Genomic DNA, 21563 nt, shown 5'->3' with positions numbered 1-21563 from the left:
AAAAAATCCCACTAAAAACAAAAAATATCCTTATAAAATAAATATTTTAGTAATGTAATTTAAGAGAGAGAAAGAACACCAACGACAAAAACAGTCAGAGTTGAACACTTCATGATCATTTAGACTTTCTAAGAAAAACTCTGAAGTAATGTTTACAGGGACAGAGGCCTAAATAAATTATAAACTAAACATATAATCTATACTTAAGGTAGCCGAAATCATCGCTTCATCTATAGAGTAGGTTCGCAAAAAAAACCAAAACCACAAAAATTATAAAACGTCCAATAATTCCATAAATAAATAAGAAAGAAGAAGAGCAATAAATAAGAAAGAAGAAGAGCAAAGAAACGGACAAACGTTTTCCATATCCTTGGGCCACCTTCCAATGGCAGGTGGCCACATGTCCGATCCCAATCTCTTAAATTACTTACTCTTAAGTTCTAACCAAACTCCTCACCAACCGGATTACCACTCCCCAGCAACCACTCACAAACTCCCATTTCAACCAGTAATTATCCTTCATTTTCCCTCAAAAATCTCAATTAACTTTTGAAAAAACAAAAAAAAGAAAATTGACCTACTTCCAATGTAACATCTAAGGGCTATGAGCAATGGTGACCTCTTAATGACAATTGTAAAATATTCTTATAATATACTTTCTTATTTTTTGACTTTATTTTTAACTAAAATAATTTTATAATATACTTTTTTTTTTTTCTTTTTTTTTGCGTTGAAGGAGTTGGGGTAATTCCAAAACCGGTTTAAACGACAAAAATAAAACTCGCGCCAACAAAGAACCAAAAAAAAATAATAATCTCATTTGTCGTCATGATCCATCATCCCAATCTTGGCCTTTTTCTTCATTCAAACTTCTAACCTCCTCCATTATTATTCTCTTTCTTTCTGTCTCTTCTGCAAAAACTAAAAGAAAAACCCCAACCGATCAACCCCATCATCCTCTTTTTTTATTATCTTCCCTCCCATTCCTGCAAAACCAAAGAAAATAGCTCGTACTTTTCCCTTCTTTCTGAATTCTCCAAAGCTTCCTACTTCTAATCTTCTCTTTCTCCAACTTGCAATTATCTTTCTCTCTCTATCTCTATGGGGCAACACGCAACAAAGCAAATTCAGCGTCGAAAGACCCTTTCAACCGAGAAAAATCAGCTCCAGGAGCTCAACGACAGTGTTGGCACCACGTTTCCGGGCTCGGATCACCGTGCATCGAACCGAAAGGAATGGATGTCGACCCTCGATCTCAACAAGCTGCAAATCAAGACCATCGTTTGGCCGGGCACTCATGACTCGGCCACGAACAAGATCGGTATCCCATTGGTGTCCCGCCCCTTCGCCCAATGCCAATCCTGCTCAATTTATAGGCAACTCTGTCGTGGTGTCCGACTCCTTGACATTCGTGTTAATAAGGATCGTCGTGTCTGCCATGGAATTCTCACTACCTATTCGATCGACCTCGTCATCTCCGACGTCAAGAAATTCTTATCGGAGACCCAGTCTGAGCTTGTAATTTTGGAGATTCGGACCGAATTTGGCTATGAAGACCCCCCTGAATTCGACAAATACTTGATCGAGCAATTGGGCGAATATTGCATCCATCAAGATGACTCGGTTTTCGACCGGACAGTCACCGAGGTGTTACCAAAGCGTTTGATTTGCATTTGGAAGCCAAGAAAAGCGCCACCACCGCCACGAGGCGGCCCTCTATGGAGTGCAGGCTACCTTAAAGACAACTGGATCGATACCGATTTGCCCTTGACTAAATTCGAGAGCAATCTGAAGCATTTAGCCGAGCAACCACCTGTGAATTCGAGAAAGTATTTCTACAGGGTTGAGAATACAGTGACTCCTCAAGCCGACAACCCGGTGCTCTGTGTCAGGCCCGTTACGGATCGGATAAGGGGGTACGCGAGGCTCTTCATAGCACAGGCTTTCGCTAGAGGATGTGCTGATAAGTTGCAGGTTTTTTCATCAGATTATATTGATGAGGATTTTGTGGATACTTGTGTTGGTCTCACTCATGCAAGGCTGGAGGGAAAGGCCTGAATTCTGGTTGATAAAAAAAGGAAAAAAAAAATAGAAACTGTTTTTTTATTTATTTATTTTGGTTGGGGATGTGTATTTGTTGGGGGTGTTGGTGTTTATGTGCAAGTTCTTTTCTCCCCTATGTATTCAAGTATTCTCTCTGTTGGACATTGTGAGAAAGCTGAAAATTATGTTTAAATTTGTTTTAGAAGTTGTCGATGAGAGGGGAGGGGAGCGGGCAGAAAATATGTTTTAATGGTACAAAGTCTAACACAGCGTTCACAAACCAATTCGTACTTTGTTCTCTGCAACAAGAAGGTTCCCTGGGCTCCTCTTAAAGAAAAAAATTTAGGGTTTTCTTTTTTTTTGCGATGAAAGTTTCTTCTTCTCCTTCTTTGTTTCTTGAGAGAGAAAGAGAGAGAGGGAGGGTAAAGAGAGGGGGGGAAGGTAGAGAGAGATAGAGCGGACGGGTAGAGAGAGAGTGAAAGAGAAAGAGAAAGAGAAAAGGTGGATAGGGAGAGAGAGAAGAGAATGCGTTTTTTTTTTTTTTATCGGGGGAGGGGAGGGAACAAAGTAAATTTTGTTTGGAATGAAATTAAAAAGTATTAAGGGTAAGATGTCTATATAGTTTATTTCAAATAAATATCTATTATAAAAAAAAAACAACCCAAGTGAAGCCATTTTTATTTTTTGAAGAGCACATAGTTTGTAAAACAAAAAAGTTAACCAATTTATATGTCTTGGAAGGATCAAACCAACCCGGTCAACGGTCCATGGATCCGAACTTGGCTTGGTCCAGTAGATTTTTTTTAAAAAAATGAGTCAAAAACTAAAAAAATAAAAAAATGTGAAAAAAAATAGATTAAGTGTATAGTGTCTTATAACCTAAATTTATCTTGAAAGTAAAAATTAAAACAAATTTTTATATAGGATAATATATGAATTTTTTGAACCCATAACGGAAACTCTGAGTTTCAGCCTTTAAGAGTCAAATTCGAGCATGAAAATTGCTCAGTTCGACCAAATTAGGACTGTGATCTTGTGAGGACGTCTCTGATCTTCAAAACACACAAATTTGAATTGAAAAAGATGCTAAAATGACAGAGAAATCAATCGTTGGGCGGAATTTTTTGAACTCAAAACTAAAACTCTGAGTTTCAGCCTCAAATGTTGAAAAATGAACAGTAAGTAATGTGTTGCGAGATATATTATTTTTGGGACTCAAAATCTTTTTATTTTTTTGTTTTTTATTTGATATATATATATATATATATATATATATATATATATATATATATATATATATATATATATATATATATATAAACCTCTGAAGATGATCAATTAAAGGTTTTTTAACATTAAAATAACTTTTCCTGCTGGATTTTTTGATGCATTTTTAATTCTACATTTTAACATTGGAACCTTATATAAACTCTTTCCTTAATTAAAACACCCAGAGTGTAGAAAAGAAAGCCCAAAGCCCATTTCCAGTCGAATACTCTCTCTCCAACCAGTGTACGAAAAGTAAAGCCCAAAACCCGTCGATCTCTCTCTGGATTAACAGTGGAAAACCAAACCCTGGCGAACTCTTTAATGCGTGGCTCTGCAAGAGGCAAACCTAACCCTAGCTCGAATCCTCCGGCCCCACGGATTAACAGTGGGTTATGCGAAACTTAATTTTAGGGGAAAAGTTTATATAACTTCGCAACCTTAAATTGTAAAATTGAGGTGCACCTGAAGAATCCATTGATCATCTCAATATCTAGAAATTAAATAAAAAAAATCTTGAGTCTCAAAAATATTACATTTTGCAACATATTATCTATACTGTTCATTTTCAATATTTTCATGTTTGAATAATTTTTTAAGTTTAAAATTTTGTAATTACAACTGAAAATAGATATTCAAGCCATCCTAATAATTTTTTACACCAAAATTACATCTTAATATAAAATTTGGAGGTGTCTCTTACTTTGATTCTTTAAAGTTGGAACCTTATAGAAACCATACCCTAATTTTATTGATCGGTGCAAATTTTATAACACTAGTTTTATAGAAAACAAAGTAAAATCTCCTCTCAATTCCTCATCTAGAAAGCACTTTGGCCATTAGAAATCTCTATGATGGCTATCAAATCAATTTTCCAAATCTCTAGATCTGTGCACTTATTTTTTGGGGAAAATGGATAGCCTGGACAATGTGTTATACTCAGTGTTTTAAAAAACGTCGAGTCGAACCGGACTCGCCCGGTTCGACTCAGAAATCGCAAAAATGGATTGCATCGGCTAAAAAATCGGAAATCGTCCGGTTCTCGAGAGAACCGGACGATTCTGTACAGTGACTCGCCGATTCACTGTACGGAATCGGCGAGTCCGAACAGTGAATCGGCGAGTCCCGTACGGATTTTTTTATTTTTTATTTTTTATTTTTTTTTGTAATCCATGATAGATTTCTTTGTAATACTTGATCGATTTTTTTGTAATCCATGATCGAATTGTTTTTTTTTTTTGTAATCCATGATCGAATTTTTTGTTTTTTTTTTTTTTTGTAACCCATGATAGAATTTTTTGTAATCCATGATCGAATGTTTTGTAATACATGATCGAAATGTTTGTTTTTTTTTTGTAATCCATGATCGAAATGTTTGTTTTTTTTTTGTAATCCATGATCGAATTTTTTGTTTTTTGCTTTTTTTGTAACTCATGATAGAGTTTTTTGTAATCCATGATTGAATTTTTTGTAACTCATGATCGAATTGTTTTTTTCTTTTTTTGTAATCCACGATTGAATTTTTTGTTTTTTTTTGTTTGTTTTTTTTTGTAATCCATGATCAAATTTTTTTTTGTAATCCATAGTAGAATTTTTTGAAAATTTGTGATTTTTTTTTTTAATCCATGATCGAATTTTTTTTTGTAATCCATGATAGAATTTTTGAAAATTTGTGATTTTTTTTTTAATCCATGATCGATTTTTTTGAAAATTTGTTATTTTTTTTTTAATCCATATTATTCAAAGAGAAAATGAGAGAGATGATGATTCTGAGGCCACCCTATCCCAGCCATATTATTCAGCAACAGCGTAGGGATGGGCACGACAGTGCAGATGAGCATGAAGGATGGACAATCTTCGGGGATTTTAGATTGGAAACACAACAAAATACTAACACTCAGGGATTTGGGAATAGTCAGACGCCTGCTAATATCGATGATTCGTTTTTAGATCGAATCAATGAATTGTTAAACGAATTCAATCAATGGCACCAGCGTGACCAAGAAGAACAATAATGTCGTCTATCATTTTATTTTTAGATCATACGTTACTAATTTTATGCTTTATTGTAGTCCATGTATGTTGATATACTTATTCCATGATAATTATATGTTTATCTTTTTGTGTGATGTAAATTAAATGCTGAATGGCGGTTCATGCAGGGAAAGAACATATCAATATTCGCATATTCATTCAAAACATGAAAATTCTTAATGGAGTATCCTCATTTCTTATTGAATTCCTAAAAAACAATATTTATAATGAATTTTAATAATTTTTTCGGATTTTTTTTAAGCTTTATTATGACCGATTCACCCGATTCCCGATCCGGATCGCCGATTCGCCGATCCAGATCGGTTTTTTGAAAGCCCGATCCGGTTCACCGATCCGTTTTTAAACCATTGGTTATACAATATACTATTTTTTAGGTTTGAATTACTAATTTATTTTACTACTATAATGTTCAAGACTGAGATGATTGATCTGAAGGTTTTTGATACCAAAACTACAATTTTCAGTTAGTTTTGAGGCAAGGTTTTACTTATTTTGATAATGGTATTTGTTTCGCTGCCTTCATGAGACGACTATATCTTTGTAAATATGAGTGATTTCCTCATAAATCGGAGCGAGTGATCAGAGGCAAGGAGAGGACCATGAGACCCAAATGATGATGTTTTCAGAGTCTCATGATCAAGTGCTGAATCCAAGTAGGGCCAAATAATTTGAGGCCTTCAAGACGGGCCAGGGAAGGAAGCCAAAACCAACTAGGCCTAGGAGTGCTCTCTGGTCCAGAATTTATGCAGGTCTTCACAGATGGCAACTGAGCTAGCTGTTCCTTGAATAGAGAGCTCAACACTGAGGTACTGTACCACAGTAGTAGATAATATTCTTGTGGACACGGTTTCTATGGAGCCAACCCGCATATTGTAGAAATGCGGGCTTGGCAATAAATATATTTTTTAAATATAATGTAATTTTAATATTTAGAGAATATTTAATCTTTAACATGGAGATCATGAATATAAAATAATAAATAAACTAAAAATAATAATTATATTAAAAAAACATTTGGACCGTTATACTTGTTTTTAGATGGACCACCTATTTGCATCCATGCTTTACACCTCTGGACCGCGTATTATAGGAATGTGATCCAGCCCACATGAAACGATTTTCCTTTGCTTGCACATTAGTCAATTTTACTTGTATGTTATACCATATTTGCTGCCTGGATTCCTAATGAGACAACAACATAATATCCTTTATTTTATGGTTTCAGGGTTTTCAAACCATGAAAATAGAACCTAGGAAAGACAGGTTGGAAATTAAATCCACTTTTTTTTTACTTTTTTTTGATCCTCAAACAAGTAAAAAACACTAAATAATTTCTAAGAACTTAAACCTAATAAAAAATATAACGCAGACCCACTTCGATGAAATTTATTTGTGGCTCCATTCGGTGAAGCACCATTCTTTTCAGTCAACTTGTTTGAAAAAGACAAGCATGCTCTCTATCGTTTTAAGCCACTTCCGTGATAAAGATCCGCATTCAATAGACACAGTAAATAAGAGAATAGCTTGTTTTAGGAGTGGGAAAAAAATTCAAAGAAATTATCTGAGTAATGAGAGCTAGAACAAGGATAACAGTATGATTCAAGGTTCGTTTACTTGGGTTGGGCTCGAGACTTGGGGCCTTGCCAAAGCCGAGTGAGTAAGGTACTTTCCAAGTAGTGCACAAGCCCATAAAAGAAGATGGATTGAGGAAAAAATGATTCAGGGCCCGTTTGGTTTGCGTGAAATAGTTTTTGTGTAGAAAATTAATTTATTAGGAAATAGATTTTTTAGATTTAGATTTTATATGTTTTTATTTTCTCATGTTTGGTAATACTATCTAGATTCCTATGAAATTGTTTTATTTTCTTTTAGTAAACTATTTGGGAATCTACCCTTTTGGAATATGGAATGTAAGCTATTCTCTCTCTCTAGAAATCCAATCTGTCTTTCTCTCTTTAAAAATCCAATCGCTCTCTAAAACCCAGCCTCTCTCTAGAAACCTAATCTCTCTTTCTCTATCTAAAAACATATTCTTTCTATAAAACTCAATCTTTCTTGCCCTATCTAAAATCAATTATCTTTCTTTTACTAAAAACCATTCTCTATCTAGAAACCCAAACTCTATTTCTCTTTTTAAAAACCCATTCTGTCTTTCTCTCTCTAAGAACCCAATTTTTCTCTCTAAAAAGTCATTCTCTCTCTAAAAATCCAATCTCTCTATAAAAACACATTCTCTCTAAAAATCCAATCTATCTTTCTCTCTCTAAAATTTCATTTTCTCTTTTCCTATCTAAAAACATATTCTCTCTCTAAAACCTGATTCTCTATATAAACTCAATCTCTCTTTCTAAAAACCCATTTATAGACACAGACAGATTCCACAATCCTGGAAATATCCACTTCTCAATTAGTGTAACAATGTTACACCAGCCCAAAACTCACAAGCAAATAGAAAGAAGAAAAAGAAGTACCAAGATGAGATGGAAGAAAAACTTCATTTAAAAAAAACATGAAGTACACAAATGCATTACAATATCAACACACAAGATTAACCTTAACACATATGAGCCAATGTTCCCACCACAAACCTCTTTCTTTTAAATAAAGGTTTTTACAACCATATTTTTTACAATAACTACCCACTTACAACTATAACTACTAACTTATAACAATAATTACTAACCACCTAGCAGATTCATAACTTCTTATTATACAACGTACAAGTAAAATCTCACTATATCACTCATAATAAAATAACATAAAAACTAATATGGTTTCTAAAAAAATATACTTTAACAAATTTAATACTCCCTCTTAAAGTGATTTTTTAGAAATGAAAATCATCTCCTTCATTTCCAGAAAGTGAAAATCCAACCATTTGGTGGACCAAAGATTCTTGCAACATAAGAAGATTTTCAAACTCTACCAAGGATGGCTGTCTAGCCCATCCTCGCAAAGAAATAACATAGGGGATGTACTCCCTCTTGAAACCACGAATGATGTGTCCCTTCATTCGTGCCTCCGGAATAGGTTCCTCTGAATCAAAAAAAGAAATCTCTGAACAAAGATTTTTGATTTTCAAGAAAAATTGAGAAATAGAAAGATTACCTTGAGTTGAGTTAGTCAATTCATTCTCCAACAATTGCAATCGAGCCATATCTTTATTATTGAATAACCCATCAAGAGTAGTCCAAATATCACAAGCTGATTTGCAATTCACAATATGATCAAATAGATTATGAGAAATAGATATCTTCAAGATGGATTCAGCCTTTGCATTTGTTACCCTCCATTTTTTTAATGCATCAATATTTTTTGATGTAGGAGCATCCTTATCATTTCCGCTAACAACTTCCCATAAGTCTTCACCAAGGTAAGACTCCATACATGACCTCCATACCTTGTGGTTTGATTGGTTTAGCAACTCAATGCTAAAACCATTCATCATTCCACCCGAATTCATCTTAAGAAAAACATAATTTTATTCACCTAGGGAGTCCCGACAACATCACCACCACCCTTGTAACTCTGATACCATATAGAGAACGATGGATTCCAAAATTTGGGAAATATCCGCGTCTCAATTAGTGTAACAATGTTACACTAGCCCAAGACTCACAAGCAAATAGAAAGAAGAAAAACAAAGATGAAATTGAAGAAAAACTTCATAAAAAAAAAACATGGGGTACACAAAGACATTACAATGTCAACACGCAAGATTAACCTTAACACATGTGACCCAATATTCCCACCACAAATCTCTCTTTTAAATAAAGGTTTTTACAACTATATTTCCTACAATAACTACCCACTTACAACTATAATTACTAACCTACAACAAGAGCTACTAACCACCTAGTAGTTTCCTAATTTCTTATTGCACAATTTACAAGTACAACTTCACTACAACAGTCAAAATAAAATAACATAACAATTATCATGGTTTCTATAAAATACATTTCAACAAATTTAACATCTCTCTTTCTCTCTCTAAAAACTTATTCTGTCTTTAAAAACCTATTTTGTTTCTAAAAAAACAATATAACTCTATAAACTCAATCTCTCTTTTTCTCTCTAAAAACCCATTCTCTCGATCTAGCCAATCTCTATTTCTCTCTCTAAAACAACATTGTCTCTAGATCTCTCTAAAAATCAATTATCTCTCTTTAAAAACCCATCTATCTCTAAATCCAATCTCTTTTTCTCTCTCTAGAACCCATTCTTGCTCTAAAAACACAATATCTCTCTTTCTAAAAATCCATCTTCTCTCTCTCTAGAAACCTAATATCTCTTTATGCTTCTAAAAACTCATTCTCTCTTTCTCTCTCAAAAAACCAATCTCTCTTTCTCTCTCTAAAAACTATTATCTCTCTAGAAAATCTCTCTCTAAAAACCCATCCTTCCGCTCTAGAAATCTAATCTCTCTAAAAAACCACCATCTCTCTAGAAACTCAAGTTCTCTTTATCTTAAATCCCATAATTTCTTTCTCTCTAAAAATTCATTATCTCTCTAAGAGTCAAATCTTTCTCTCTAAAAACTCATTCTCTTTCTAGAAACTCAATCTCTATTTCTCTCTAGCAATCCATTGTCTCGAAACCAATGTCTCTCTGAAAACATATTATCTCTCTTGCTTTCTCTAAAACCCACGATCTCTCTAGAAACCCAATCTATCTTTCTCTATCTAAAAACCCTATCTCTTTCTATAAACTCAATCTCTCTTTCTCTCTCTAGAAATCCAAACTCTTTTTCTCTATCTAAATCAATGTCTGTCTCTCTCTAAAAACTCAATCTCTCTTTCTCTCTCTAGAAATCAATCGATCTTTTTCTTTCTATAAATCAATCTCTCGCTCTCTAAAAACTGCATCTATCCTCTCTCTAAAACTCATCATCTCTCTTTAGAAACCAATATTCCTTTCTCTCTCTAAAATCGCAATCTCTCTTTTCTTTTCTCTCTAAAAACACATTATCTCTTTCTCTCTCTAGAAATCCAATATTTTTTTAAAGTTTCTAAAACATATTTTTGGCTTATTACAAACAAGAAACGTTTGAAGAGTGAAATAAAAAAAAAAGTAAAAAGGGGGGACTTCTTAATGGGCTAAGTCGGGCCCAAGCCCAATATAAGCTTTTCGGGTTGGGTTGGGCTAGGCCGGGCTTGATAGTACATATTTGGGGTTGTGGTGGGATTTTCGGTACATTTTTAGGTCGGGCCCAAGTATTTTTGGGCTTTTTCGAGCCTTGGGCCAACCTGGCCCGATGGCAGCCTTACTTACACCCTTGCTCCCAATTTATTTTCAAAGAAATTGGAATCATACCTACATAAGTATGATTCCAATTTCTTAAATTTTTTGGATGCGTTTTATAGAATCTAATTTCATAGGTAAAAAAATTTCTTACTTTTGTGACTAGCCAAATGTAAGAAATTAGTTATTTTCTAAGAAAATTATGTCTAAAAAATTATTTTCATACGAATATGCCCTAATAATTGGGAACATTTCAAAAAAATCCAAGAAGAGAAAAATTAAAAAATGGGACGTATGAGAAGAAAAATCATATATACAACTAATTAGACGCACATTCGTGGCCTAGGCTCTAACATTTCAGAGCCGTGCTGACTTGGCCAATTTCAGAGCCGTGCTGACTTGGCCGGGATGAGCCACGCGACCCATTGCTACCCTTATTTCTTTAGTTGAACTCTAGAAAGTGGAAATTATTCATAAATGGGAGAGCATGTTTTCCTTTTTTCTTTTTTTTTTCCCTTAAGGTTGGAGAGGATTGGGGGCGTTTTGTTGATGAGCGGAGTGAAAAAGGTGGGACAACTGTGAATAGTGGAGCTGACCGACCCAAGCTCCATTTTAGGTCTGAATGGGCGAAGGAGAGAAATAGTCCATTTTGGACCCTATCGTGTCAAGTTAGGTTCTGGTCAAGGTTGATCCAACCCGACCCGATATGGATATATAATATATATGCATACATGCAACATTATTCATATATTATAAAATATTTATAATGGAACTTATTAATATTTATCTAGACAAGAATCCGAATTGATTCACCCGGTCCGGTTAGCTAGTTAGATCTAGCTCTAGCTAGGACCTGATTGGGTCAGGGTTAGGCCAAGCCAAACTTGACCCATTAATACACCAGGGGGCAATAAATCATTTTATTAAAAAAAAAGCACTATTTATGTTATGGTGTGGTTTGTATGGGGCTGAGGCCATAAACAACAAAGTAAAAAGCACCTTTAAATAGTATCAAAAGATAATGTTTTAGTACAAACATATTTATAATGGTATGAGAATTTATTTTCATCTCTAATTATAAAATTCAAAACTTCAAAAAAATATAGATCAAGTAGATCTATAAACACTAGTAAATCTTGAATATTGGTAGTCTAGATAATACATTACAAAATGCACTATTTTCAAGACAAGTCCTTTTCTTTTTACACTCATATATATCTCAAGGTTAAAATCATCAAATTTGAGAGTTTGTCAGCATCAAACAACTTCTTCCAATGAATTTTTGAGGTTCACTTTAGGTATAATAATAATAATGAGGTTCACTTTAGGTAGTAGTAGTAGTAGTAGTAGTTAATACATTATAAAATGCACTATTTTCAAGACAAGTCCTTTTCTTTTTACACTCATATATATCTCAAGGTTAAAATCATCAAAGTAGTTAATACATTATAAAATGCACTATTTTCAAGACAAGTCCTTTTCTTTTTACACTCATATATATCTCAAGGTTAAAATCATCAAATTTGAGAGTTTGTCAGCATCAAACAACTTCTTCCAATGAATTTTTGAGGTTCACTTTAGGTATAGTAGTAGTAGTAGTAGGGTCTTCGCTTCTATGATAAATATTTTATTCGTAAGACTGCGATATGGATTGAATACCTTTTTTATTCTCTTCTTGAAGGGTCGGTGAGTACTTTAAATACGTTTATAGGAGATTTTGGACTCCCTATAAGGAAGAAAGAAGTAAATCATTTTAAAAAATGTGATAGATGGTTATCGATGACAGTTTGGCCGAGTGGTCTAAGGCGCCAGATTTAGGCTCTGGTCCGAAAGGGCGTGGGTTCAAATCCCACAGCTGTCACCTCCTTTAATTTGAGCGTGGGCTCAAATCCCATTTGTGCCACACCGCCTCAAAATTTAAATTAAAATTAAATTTATAGTTAAAAATAAATATTTTATTTAATTAAAGCTGTGCCACCTTCTCCTTTTCCCAGCGCCACCTTTTCCTTATCCCAGCTGTGGCACCCCCACAAATCCCAGCTGCCACCTCCGAAAATTTTTTGGGCGTGGGTTCCAATCCCACATCTGTCACCTGTTCAAATTTTTAATTAAAATTGAGGATAATTTTAATTAAAATTTAAAGATAAATGTTTTATTTATAATTAAAAATGAATGTTGTATTTAATTAAAGATAAGGATGTAATAATACACTGTCACCTCCTCAAATTTTTAATTAAAGATAAGGATGTAATAATACATATATAATTTTAATATCACCTCTTCAAATTTTTTTAATTAAAGATAAATGTTTTATTTAATTAAAGATAAGAATGTAATAATACAAATATAAATTTAATTAAAAATTAAAGATAAATGAATATAGATATAATTTTAATTAAAGATAAAAATGTACTATGGACAAGGCTTTCTCTACAACATAAAACTTATGTACTTAATTAAAGATAAATATTTTATTTAATTAAAGATAAGGATGTAATAATACATATATAATTTTAATTAAATATAAGAATGTATTATGGACAAGTTTTCTATGTTTTTCCTACAACATAAAACGATAAATGTTTTATTTAAGGGTGTGGTTTTTATAAGGTTGCAATTTTAAACAATCCAATTATGGTGCACCTTCAAATTTTATCATAACATGTAAGTTTAGTGAAAAAGATTTTTAGGATTATCTCAAAATCTATTTTCATATCTAACTATAAAATTTTAAACTCCTAAAATGGTTAAAATCAAGTAGATCTATAAATATATGAAAATATTGAAAATGGACGGTCTAGATAATGTATCGCAAGATGCACTATTTATGGGACACAATTTTTTTTTCTTTTCATATTCCTACATCTCGATGTTAACATGATCAATTAGAGGTTTTTTCAACATTAAAAAGCATATTTTTCGATGGAGTTTTGAGGTGCACCTGTAATTCTACATTTTAAGGTTGCAACCTTATATAAACTTTTTTATTTATTTAATTAAAGATAAGGATGCAATAATACAGATGTAATTTTAATTAAAAATTAAAGATAAATGTTTTATTAAATTAAAGATAAAGATGTAATGATACAGATATAATTTTAACTAAAGATAAGAATGTATTATGGGCAAGCTTTTTATGTTTCCCTTGTCCAACCGTCGAGTGTAAATGGAGGGCTAAGAGTGCCCCAATCACAATATCATGTTGCTACACTATTTTATTTTTAATTGTTTTTCTATAAACTATTTTGATACCAAATTTTGGACGTCTAATCCGCTATTAAACTCGCACTAGCGAAAAAAAAAAAAAACTATTTCTAATAAATAAAACAACTAAAATACCTCTGAAAGTTTCAAGGGGTATTTTCATCATTATATTTTATCGAAAAATTATTTTTAATATTGCGTATAGGTGCACCCCAATGAGAAGATGACATGTACCAAATTTCATATTAATACAATTTGTATAAAAAAAACTAAAAATAAATACTTTAAGACGTCGGATCTAAGATCAAATGGTGAGTAGCTCCCTTGATCAAAATTGGATGGCTGGATAGTAAGGGAAGCATAGATCTTGTATGTTGTAGGGGAAATATAGAAACCTTTCCCATATCTTATTTAAGGGTGCGGTTTCTATAAGGTTGCAACCTTAAACAATCCAATTAAGACGCACCTTAAAATTTTATCAAAACATCTAATTTTGTTGTACAACATTCTTAGTATTATCTTAAAATCTATTTTCATACCTAATTAGATAATTTTAAATTTCAAAAATGGTTAAGATTAAGTAAATCTATAAATATATGAAAATCTTGAAAATGGATAGTCTAGATAATGTGTTGCAAGATGCACTATTTTTGGGACTCAAAAATTTTTTTTTTTTTCATATTCATACATCTCGACGTCGAGACGATCGATTAGAGTGCTGTTTCAACATTAAAACAACATTTCCTATGGATATTTGAGGTGCATTTGTGAGTTTACATTTTAAGATTGGAACTTTATATAAAATTTTCCCATTATTTAATTAAAGATAAAGAGTTAAGGATGTGTTATTTAATTACGGGTGAAGCTTCTATAAAGTTGCAGCCTTAAACAATCCAAATAAAGCGCACCTCTAGGTCTATAAGCATATGAAAGTCTTGAAAATGGACGGTCTAGATAATGTGTTGGAAGATGTACTCTTTTTGAGACTCAAAAACTTTTTTTTTTCTTCCATATTCATACATCTCGATGTCGAGAAGATCAATTAAAGGGTTTTTGAAGTGCATTTGTAATTCTACATTTTAAGGTTGCAATGTTATATAAACTTTTACCTTCAATTGAAAATAAGGATGTAGTAATAATACACATATAATTTTCTGATACCGTGAGCCAACAAAATTTGAGTTCGACTCAAATTTGTTTTGCTTAAAAAAAAATTTGCTTCCATCCTACCCAACCTTCTGCCATGCGCCCCTCTAGCTCTCTCAAGTAAGTCTCAGAAGCTCTTTCCCTCTGTGGTCGCTCTCTGATTAAAGGACGTTTTCTTCAACTGGAAAGGTTTGCAAGGAAGGTTACTTGTATTCTCTCTCCTCTTTCGCCTATCAAGGTTCTCTCTCTAAAAATAAGTTTTATAACCAACTCCCTCCCAAAAAAAAAATTGGAATTTATATAAAATGAGGCTTGCGATTCTTCTGAACACAGGCAGGTACAACCGTGATAGCGTTGAATATATATTTTAATGGACATCCAAATAGTCTACCAACATAAGCCGATAATATTCCTCAATTAAAAAGGAAATAAACTTATAATTTCTCAATTAAGGAGAAAAAAACTTTGCAATTGTTTTTATATGTCGCCTGCCACAAATAGACACTAAGGGCCAATAACACGCCCTCGGGAGTTCGGCAAAGCGAACATACAGATAAGGAGATACACAGTATCATCCAAGTTAGTAGGAGATACACAGTATCATCCAAGTTGGTAGGACGAGGACGCATGTCAACCTTGAGAGGTGGAGGCGTGTTGCTTTAATTGAAGATAGGATTGTTCGGCTCCTTCTCGGCTTTGTCAAGATCAAAGAAGTGGGCATTCCAACCACATCTGGAAGGTAAATTTGGCCCAAGGGCCGGGCAGGAGTGTGCCACCATGGCCTGAGGGCAGGGTTGGGCCTGAGCTAGGCCCAACCCAGTTTTGGCCCGGCCCAACCTTTATTTCCTTTGTTTGTTTCTTCTTTAATTTCTTCAAGGGTCGGGCCACGAGTGTTCCACCATGCCCCGAGGGTAGGGCCGGGCCTGAGCCAGGGCCAACCCAGTTCGGCCCAGCCCAGCCTTTATTTCCTTTATTTGTTTTCTCCTTTAATTTGATTAGCCTGGCCCTGCCTTGACCTGGGACTAGGCCTAGGCCTCCTTGACCCAGTACGGCCTTTGGGGAATAGGCCCGGCCCGTCTCCAGCCCTATAAGGAAGATGATGAGAAAAAGTTCCTTGACTATGAAGCTGGTTTTATGACCTAGAATTAAGTCAATCAATTACCTAACTTGGTGGGCCGGTATAGGTAGAATTATCATATCCTAAAGAAAGGGTCCTTTTTGGGCTCCTCAAATGCGTCGCCTCCGTGAAAAGGGTTATTTTTAAATAAGGGTGCAGTTTGTATACGGATGCATGCATAGGTGTAGAGGTAAAGTGCATTTTTTAATTTTATTATGGTATATAATTTTAATGTAAAATATTTTTAAGATTATTTCAAAATTTATTTTTTTATATAATTATAAAAATTTAAATTTAAAAAATAATTAAAATCAAGTGGATCTATAAACATATGAAAATCTTGAAAATGGATGGTATAGATAATATGTTGTAAAATGCACTATTTTTTAAGCTTAAAATCTTTTTATTTTTCATAGTCATCCATCTCGATGTCGAGATGATCAATCAAAGGGACTTTCAATATTAAAACCACCTTTTCCGATGGATTTTGAGGGAGATCCGTAATTCTATATTATAAGGTAGCATCCTTGTATAAACTTTTTCCAGGCATCCATAGTTCTACATTATAAAATAGCATCCTTATATAAACTTTTTCCTTTTAATAAAGTAAGGATATTTGAATAAAGCAAATTGGATACCTTGATTAAACCCTATATCCCACAAAGGGATAAAACATGACTTATAAAACTTTGCCTCTTGTCACCAACTGAGGGCACCCTCTAGAATACTTTTGGTTTTCTCGGTTACATCACTCTCACTTTTAACTTGTAAAATTATACTCTTACAATTTTGACTATAAATTATATTTAAAAACTTGCAATTATTAGAATTGGCATATGAAAATTTTCGAGATATCTCAAGAAATCAAACTTTCCCTCTCAAAAAAAGGTCCAATCACTAAGAAAGGCAAAACTTATTGTGGCCAAATATTTCCAAGGTTCCCTTTGTACGTATTTCGAAACATACAAACGTACAAAGGCAGTCAAATGTTTTCCAAATTCTTTAGTGATCTCCCTATCACCCTGTGGGGCTTTTTGAAACCGGAAAATGGCAAAATAGAAACCGAAAGAAGTATTAAAAGAGAGTTATCAATGGTTCAGGTTGGGCCGACTCAGATCGATTAGTTCTTAGTTGGACCTATACCTGATATAACATATATCGGGTCTAGGGCGTTGGATTCAGATCCTACCTAGACCCATACCTGATATAACCTATGTTGGGTCTAGGGCGTCGGACTCAGACCCGACCTTTCAGGTCAAGGTGGGTTTGGATGTAGATAAAAATTAAATAAATTTTACTAAATGAGTTTTCAAAGACATGGATGAATTGATTTTTGGTGTCAAAAAGCATGCTTATAATGATTTTTTTTAAAAAACAAAAAAAAAATGTTGAAGATAAAAATAGATAAGTCAAATTGCTTAGTCATCAAATTGGTTATAGGTGATAAAGCCCCTTATGATTTACTTGTATCTCCAAGATTCATATTTATGTAATCTTTATCCAAAAAGTGAATTTTGTAGATATAAAGCTTCTGCCGGTAGAGATTTACATAAGTAAATCTTGGGTTCTCTCTCTTTTTCTCCCTCCATTTTTCGTTGCCATGTTTGCTCTCTCGCATCTTCTCTTGGTATCTGTGTACAGGTTTTTTTGGGTCATCTTTCTCATTGAGCGTTCTCTCTCTCACCTTTGCCAATTCCCTCTTGAGTTCCGCCACCTCTGCCTTATCTCCCCCGATGCCCCTCGCAAATTCATCTCACACCTTTTCCATCAACTCTCTAGCCTTCTTTTCTCTCTCTAGCTCTTTCTCAGTTTCCACCATAGAGGTCCTCATGCTGTTTATCTCTCTAGAGAGATTCTTATTCAGGCTCTCAGTGAACAACTGCTCTGGTTCTCTCTTGCTCCCTACTTTTCCACATTGCTTTTCCATCAACAAAACGCTTCATTAAGTAATATATTTCGTGGCGATTCGATCGATGATCTTGCATTAGCTGATCAAGTTGAGACTTGGCCTGTCAATCTCAGCACGAAGAGCAGAGACAAGGGCTATGTGCGAAGAGTGTTGCGCTTCTATACCCCATATTCCATCGAGCTCTTTGGAGGTGGTTAGGCCATGATCCAACTCTTTGAAACGACTGTTCATTCCCACCATTGAACCAGAGGGAGTGAGGCCTCCAGAGCGGATCTCCATCTCCATTAAGCTTGTTCTGCTACGAGAATTCAAAGCTACACTGTTTCGCTCACCAAACTCTCCATATTTATTATATCGCTGAGAGATTGCTGCTAGTCTTCTTCTCAAACTACCAGTACCAGATCTATCTCCCATCTCCGCGACTTGGACTATGCGATGGATCATAGACCTCCTCGCCTCGGCTCCAGATTGTTGTTTCCGGTTTTTTTCGTTTGGCCGAAAAAACAATAATACTGATTGTTTTTTCTAGTTGTTTCCTCGCCTTGCCTCTCCTCTCCTCTCCTGATTGTTTTTTTCGGCTTTTCTCGTTTGGCCGAAAAAACAATAATACTGATTGTTTTTTCCGGTTGTTTTCGGTTGGCCGGAAATGACTCGATTTTTTTCGTTTGGCCGAAAAAACAATAATACTTATTGTTTTTTCCCCTTCTTCTGGACGGGAAGTGCTCTTATTCTTCTGGACGGGAAGTTTTGGGGGATTCAGAAGTGCTCTTATTCTTCTGGCCGAAAAGATCTAGAAAAAGGATCCAAAAGTGCTCTTATTCTTCTGGACGGGAAGATCCATCTCCTTCTTCTGGATGGGACGTGCTCTTATTCTTCTGGACGGGAAGTTCAGGGGGATCCCCCATAGACCTCCTATGTAGGATAGATCCTACATAGACCTCCTATTCGCCTCGCCTTCTGATTGTTTTTTCCTTGTTTTTTCCCGTTTTTTCCGTTTGGCTGGAAATACGGATTAATTTTTCCTGTTTTGGTTATTTCCGGCCATGCTCACCCATGACAGGAACGGTATGGCTTCTGAACGGGAAGGTACAGTTCTTCTGGACATGAAAGTACAGTTCTTCTGGACATGAAAGTGCAGTTCTTCTGGACAGAAAGGTACAGTTCTTATGGAAAGGAAGGTACAGTTCTTCTGGACAGAAAGGTACAGTTCTTATGGACAGAAAGGTACAGTTCTTCTGGAAAGGAAGGTACCTTTCTTCTGGAAGGAAGGTACCTTTCTTCTGGAAAGGAAGGTACAGTTCTTCTGGAAAGGAAGGTACAGTTCTTCTGGAAAGGAAGGTACAGTTCTTCTGGAAAGGAAGGTACAGTTCTTCTGGACGGGAAGGTACAGTTCTTCTAGACGGGAGGGTACAGTTCTTCTGGACGGGAGGGTACATTTCTTCTAGACCGGAACGTACAGTTCTTCTGGACGGGAAGGTACATTTATTCTGGACGGGAAGGTACAGTTCTTCTAGACGGGAAGGTACAATTCTTCTGGACGAGAACGTACAGTTCACGGGGAAGGTATAGTTCTTCTAGACGGGAAGGTACAGTTCACGAGAAGGTACAGTTCTTCTAGACGGGAAGGTATAGTTCTTCTAGACTAGAAGGTACAGTTCACGGGAAGGTACAGTTCTTTTGGACGGGAAGGTACAGTTCTTCTGGACGGGAAGGGAACGTACAGTTCTTCTGGACGGGAAGGGAACGTACAGTTCTTCTGGACGGGAAGGGAACGTACAGTTCTTCTGGACGAGAAGGGAAGGTACAGTTCTTCTTGACGGGAAGGTACAGTTCTTCTGGACGGGAAGGGAAGGTCTAGTTCTTCTAAACAAGAAGGGAAGGTCTAGTTCTTCTAAAAAAGAAGGGAAGGTCTAGTTCTTCTAAAAAAGAAGGGAAGGTACAGTTCTTCAAAACAAGAAGGAAAGGTACCCTTCTTCTGGACAAGAAGGGAAGGTACAGTTCTTATAGATGGGAAGGGAAGGTACAGTTCTTCTGGGCAGGAAGGGAAGGCACAGTTCTTCTGGACGGGAAGGTACAGTTCTTCTGGACGGGAAGGAACCGTTCTTTTGGACGGGAAGGAACAGTTCTTTAGGACGGGAAGGAACAATTCTTTAGGACGGGAAGGAACAATTCTTTAGGACGGGAAGGAACAGTTCTTTAGGACGGGAAGGAACAGTTCTTCTGGACGGGAAGGAACAGTTCTTCTGGACGGGAAAAAACAGTTCTTCTGGACGGGAAGGAACAGTTCTTCTGGACGGGAAGGAACAGTTCTTCTGGACGGGAAGGAACAGTTCTTCTGGACGGGAAGGAACAGTTCTTCTGGACGGGGAAGGAACAGTTCTTCTGGACGGGGAAGGAACAGTTCTTCTGGACGGGAAGGAACAGTTCTTCTGGACGGGAAGGAACAGTTCTTCTGGATGGGAAGGAACAGTTCTTCTGGACGGGAAGGAACAGTTCTTCTGGACGGGGAAGGAACAGTTCTTCTGGACGGGGAAGGAACAGTTCTTCTGGACGGGTAAGGAACAGTTCTTCTGGACGGGAAGGAACAGTTCTTCTGGACGGGAAGGAACAGTTCTTCTGGACGGGAAGGAACAGTTCAGTTCTTCTGAACGGGAAGGAACAGTTCAGTTCTTCTGAACGGGAAGGAACAGTTCAGTTCTTCTGGACGGGAAGGAACAGTTCAGTTCTTCTGGACGGGAAGGAACAGTTCAGTTCTTCTGGACGGGAAGGAACAGTTCAGTTCTTCTGGACGGGAAGGAACGGTTCAGTTCTTCTGGACGGGAAGGAACAGTTCAGTTCTCTTGGGCGGGAATGAACAGTTCAGTTCTCTTGGACGGGAATGAACAGTTCAGTTCTCTTGGACAGGAATGAACAGTTTAGTTCTTTTGGAAGGGAATGAACAGTTTAGTTCTTCTGGAAGGGAATGAACAGTTTAGTTCTTCTGGAAGGGAATGAACAGTTCAGTTCCTCTGGACGGGAATGAACAGTTCAGTTCTTCTGGATGGGAATGAACAGTTCAGGTCTTCTGAACGGGAATGAACAGTTCAGTTCTTCTGGACGGGAAGGTGGAAGGGAAGGTACAATTCTTCCGGACGGGAAGGAACAGTTCTTCTGGACGGGAAGGAACAGTTCTTTTGGACGGGTTCTTCTGGACGAGAAGGAACAGTTCTTCTGGACGGGCGGGAAGGAACAGTTCTTCTGGACGGGAAGGAACAGTTCTTCTGGACGGGAATGAACAGTTCTTTTGGACGGGAATGAACAGTTCTTCTGGACGGGAAGGAAACAGTTCAGTCCTCTTGGACGGGAAGGAAACAGTTCAGTCCTCTTTGACGGGAAGGAACAGTTCAGTCCTCTTGGACGTGAAGGAACAGTTCAGTCCTCTTGGACGGGAATGAACAGTTCAGTCCTCTTGGACGGGAATGAACAGTTCAGTCCTCTTGGACGGGAATGAACAGTTCAGTTCTTCTGGACGGGAATGAACAGTTCAGTTCTTCTGGACGGGAATGAACAGTTTAGTTCTTCTGGACGGGAATGAACAGTTTA

The 21563-nt window shown here is 35.9% G+C and overlaps 2 protein-coding genes and 1 non-coding gene across 3 annotated transcripts; 2 read left to right on the top strand and 1 right to left on the bottom strand.

Annotated features, from left to right (window-relative positions):
- The first annotated feature begins 280 nt into the window (after nt 1-280).
- Nucleotides 281-2245, top strand: LOC18441634 (uncharacterized). Its single transcript, XM_006851860.4, has one exon. It carries the CDS (start codon nt 1102-1104, stop codon nt 2056-2058), a length of 957 nt encoding a protein of 318 aa, XP_006851922.1. The 5' UTR covers nt 281-1101; the 3' UTR covers nt 2059-2245.
- A 5946-nt stretch (nt 2246-8191) lies between these two features.
- Nucleotides 8192-8827, bottom strand: LOC148780643 (uncharacterized). Its single transcript, XM_088847838.1, has one exon. The coding sequence runs from the start codon at nt 8825-8827 to the stop codon at nt 8192-8194; it is 636 nt and encodes a 211-aa protein (XP_088703964.1).
- Nucleotides 8828-12386: 3559 nt separating this feature from the next.
- Nucleotides 12387-12466, top strand: TRNAL-UAG (transfer RNA leucine (anticodon UAG)). The gene has a single exon. It is a non-coding gene; the product is annotated as a tRNA-Leu (tRNA).
- Nucleotides 12467-21563: the final 9097 nt, after the last annotated feature.

Source organism: Amborella trichopoda, chromosome 9 (assembly GCF_054954075.1).
Source record: "Amborella trichopoda isolate Santa Cruz 75 chromosome 9, AtrichopodaSantaCruz75HAP2 v2.0, whole genome shotgun sequence".
NCBI classification, from domain to species: Eukaryota; Viridiplantae; Streptophyta; class Magnoliopsida; order Amborellales; family Amborellaceae; genus Amborella; species Amborella trichopoda.
This window is presented reverse-complemented; position numbering and strand designations above follow the sequence as displayed.

Bases quoted from the DNA above. Each gene is read 5' to 3' on its own strand.
- LOC18441634 (XM_006851860.4), top strand. From the start codon at position 1,102: ATGGGGCAACACGCAACAAAGCAAATTCAGCGTCGAAAGACCCTTTCA.
- LOC148780643 (XM_088847838.1), bottom strand. From the start codon at position 8,827: ATGAATTCGGGTGGAATGATGAATGGTTTTAGCATTGAGTTGCTAAAC.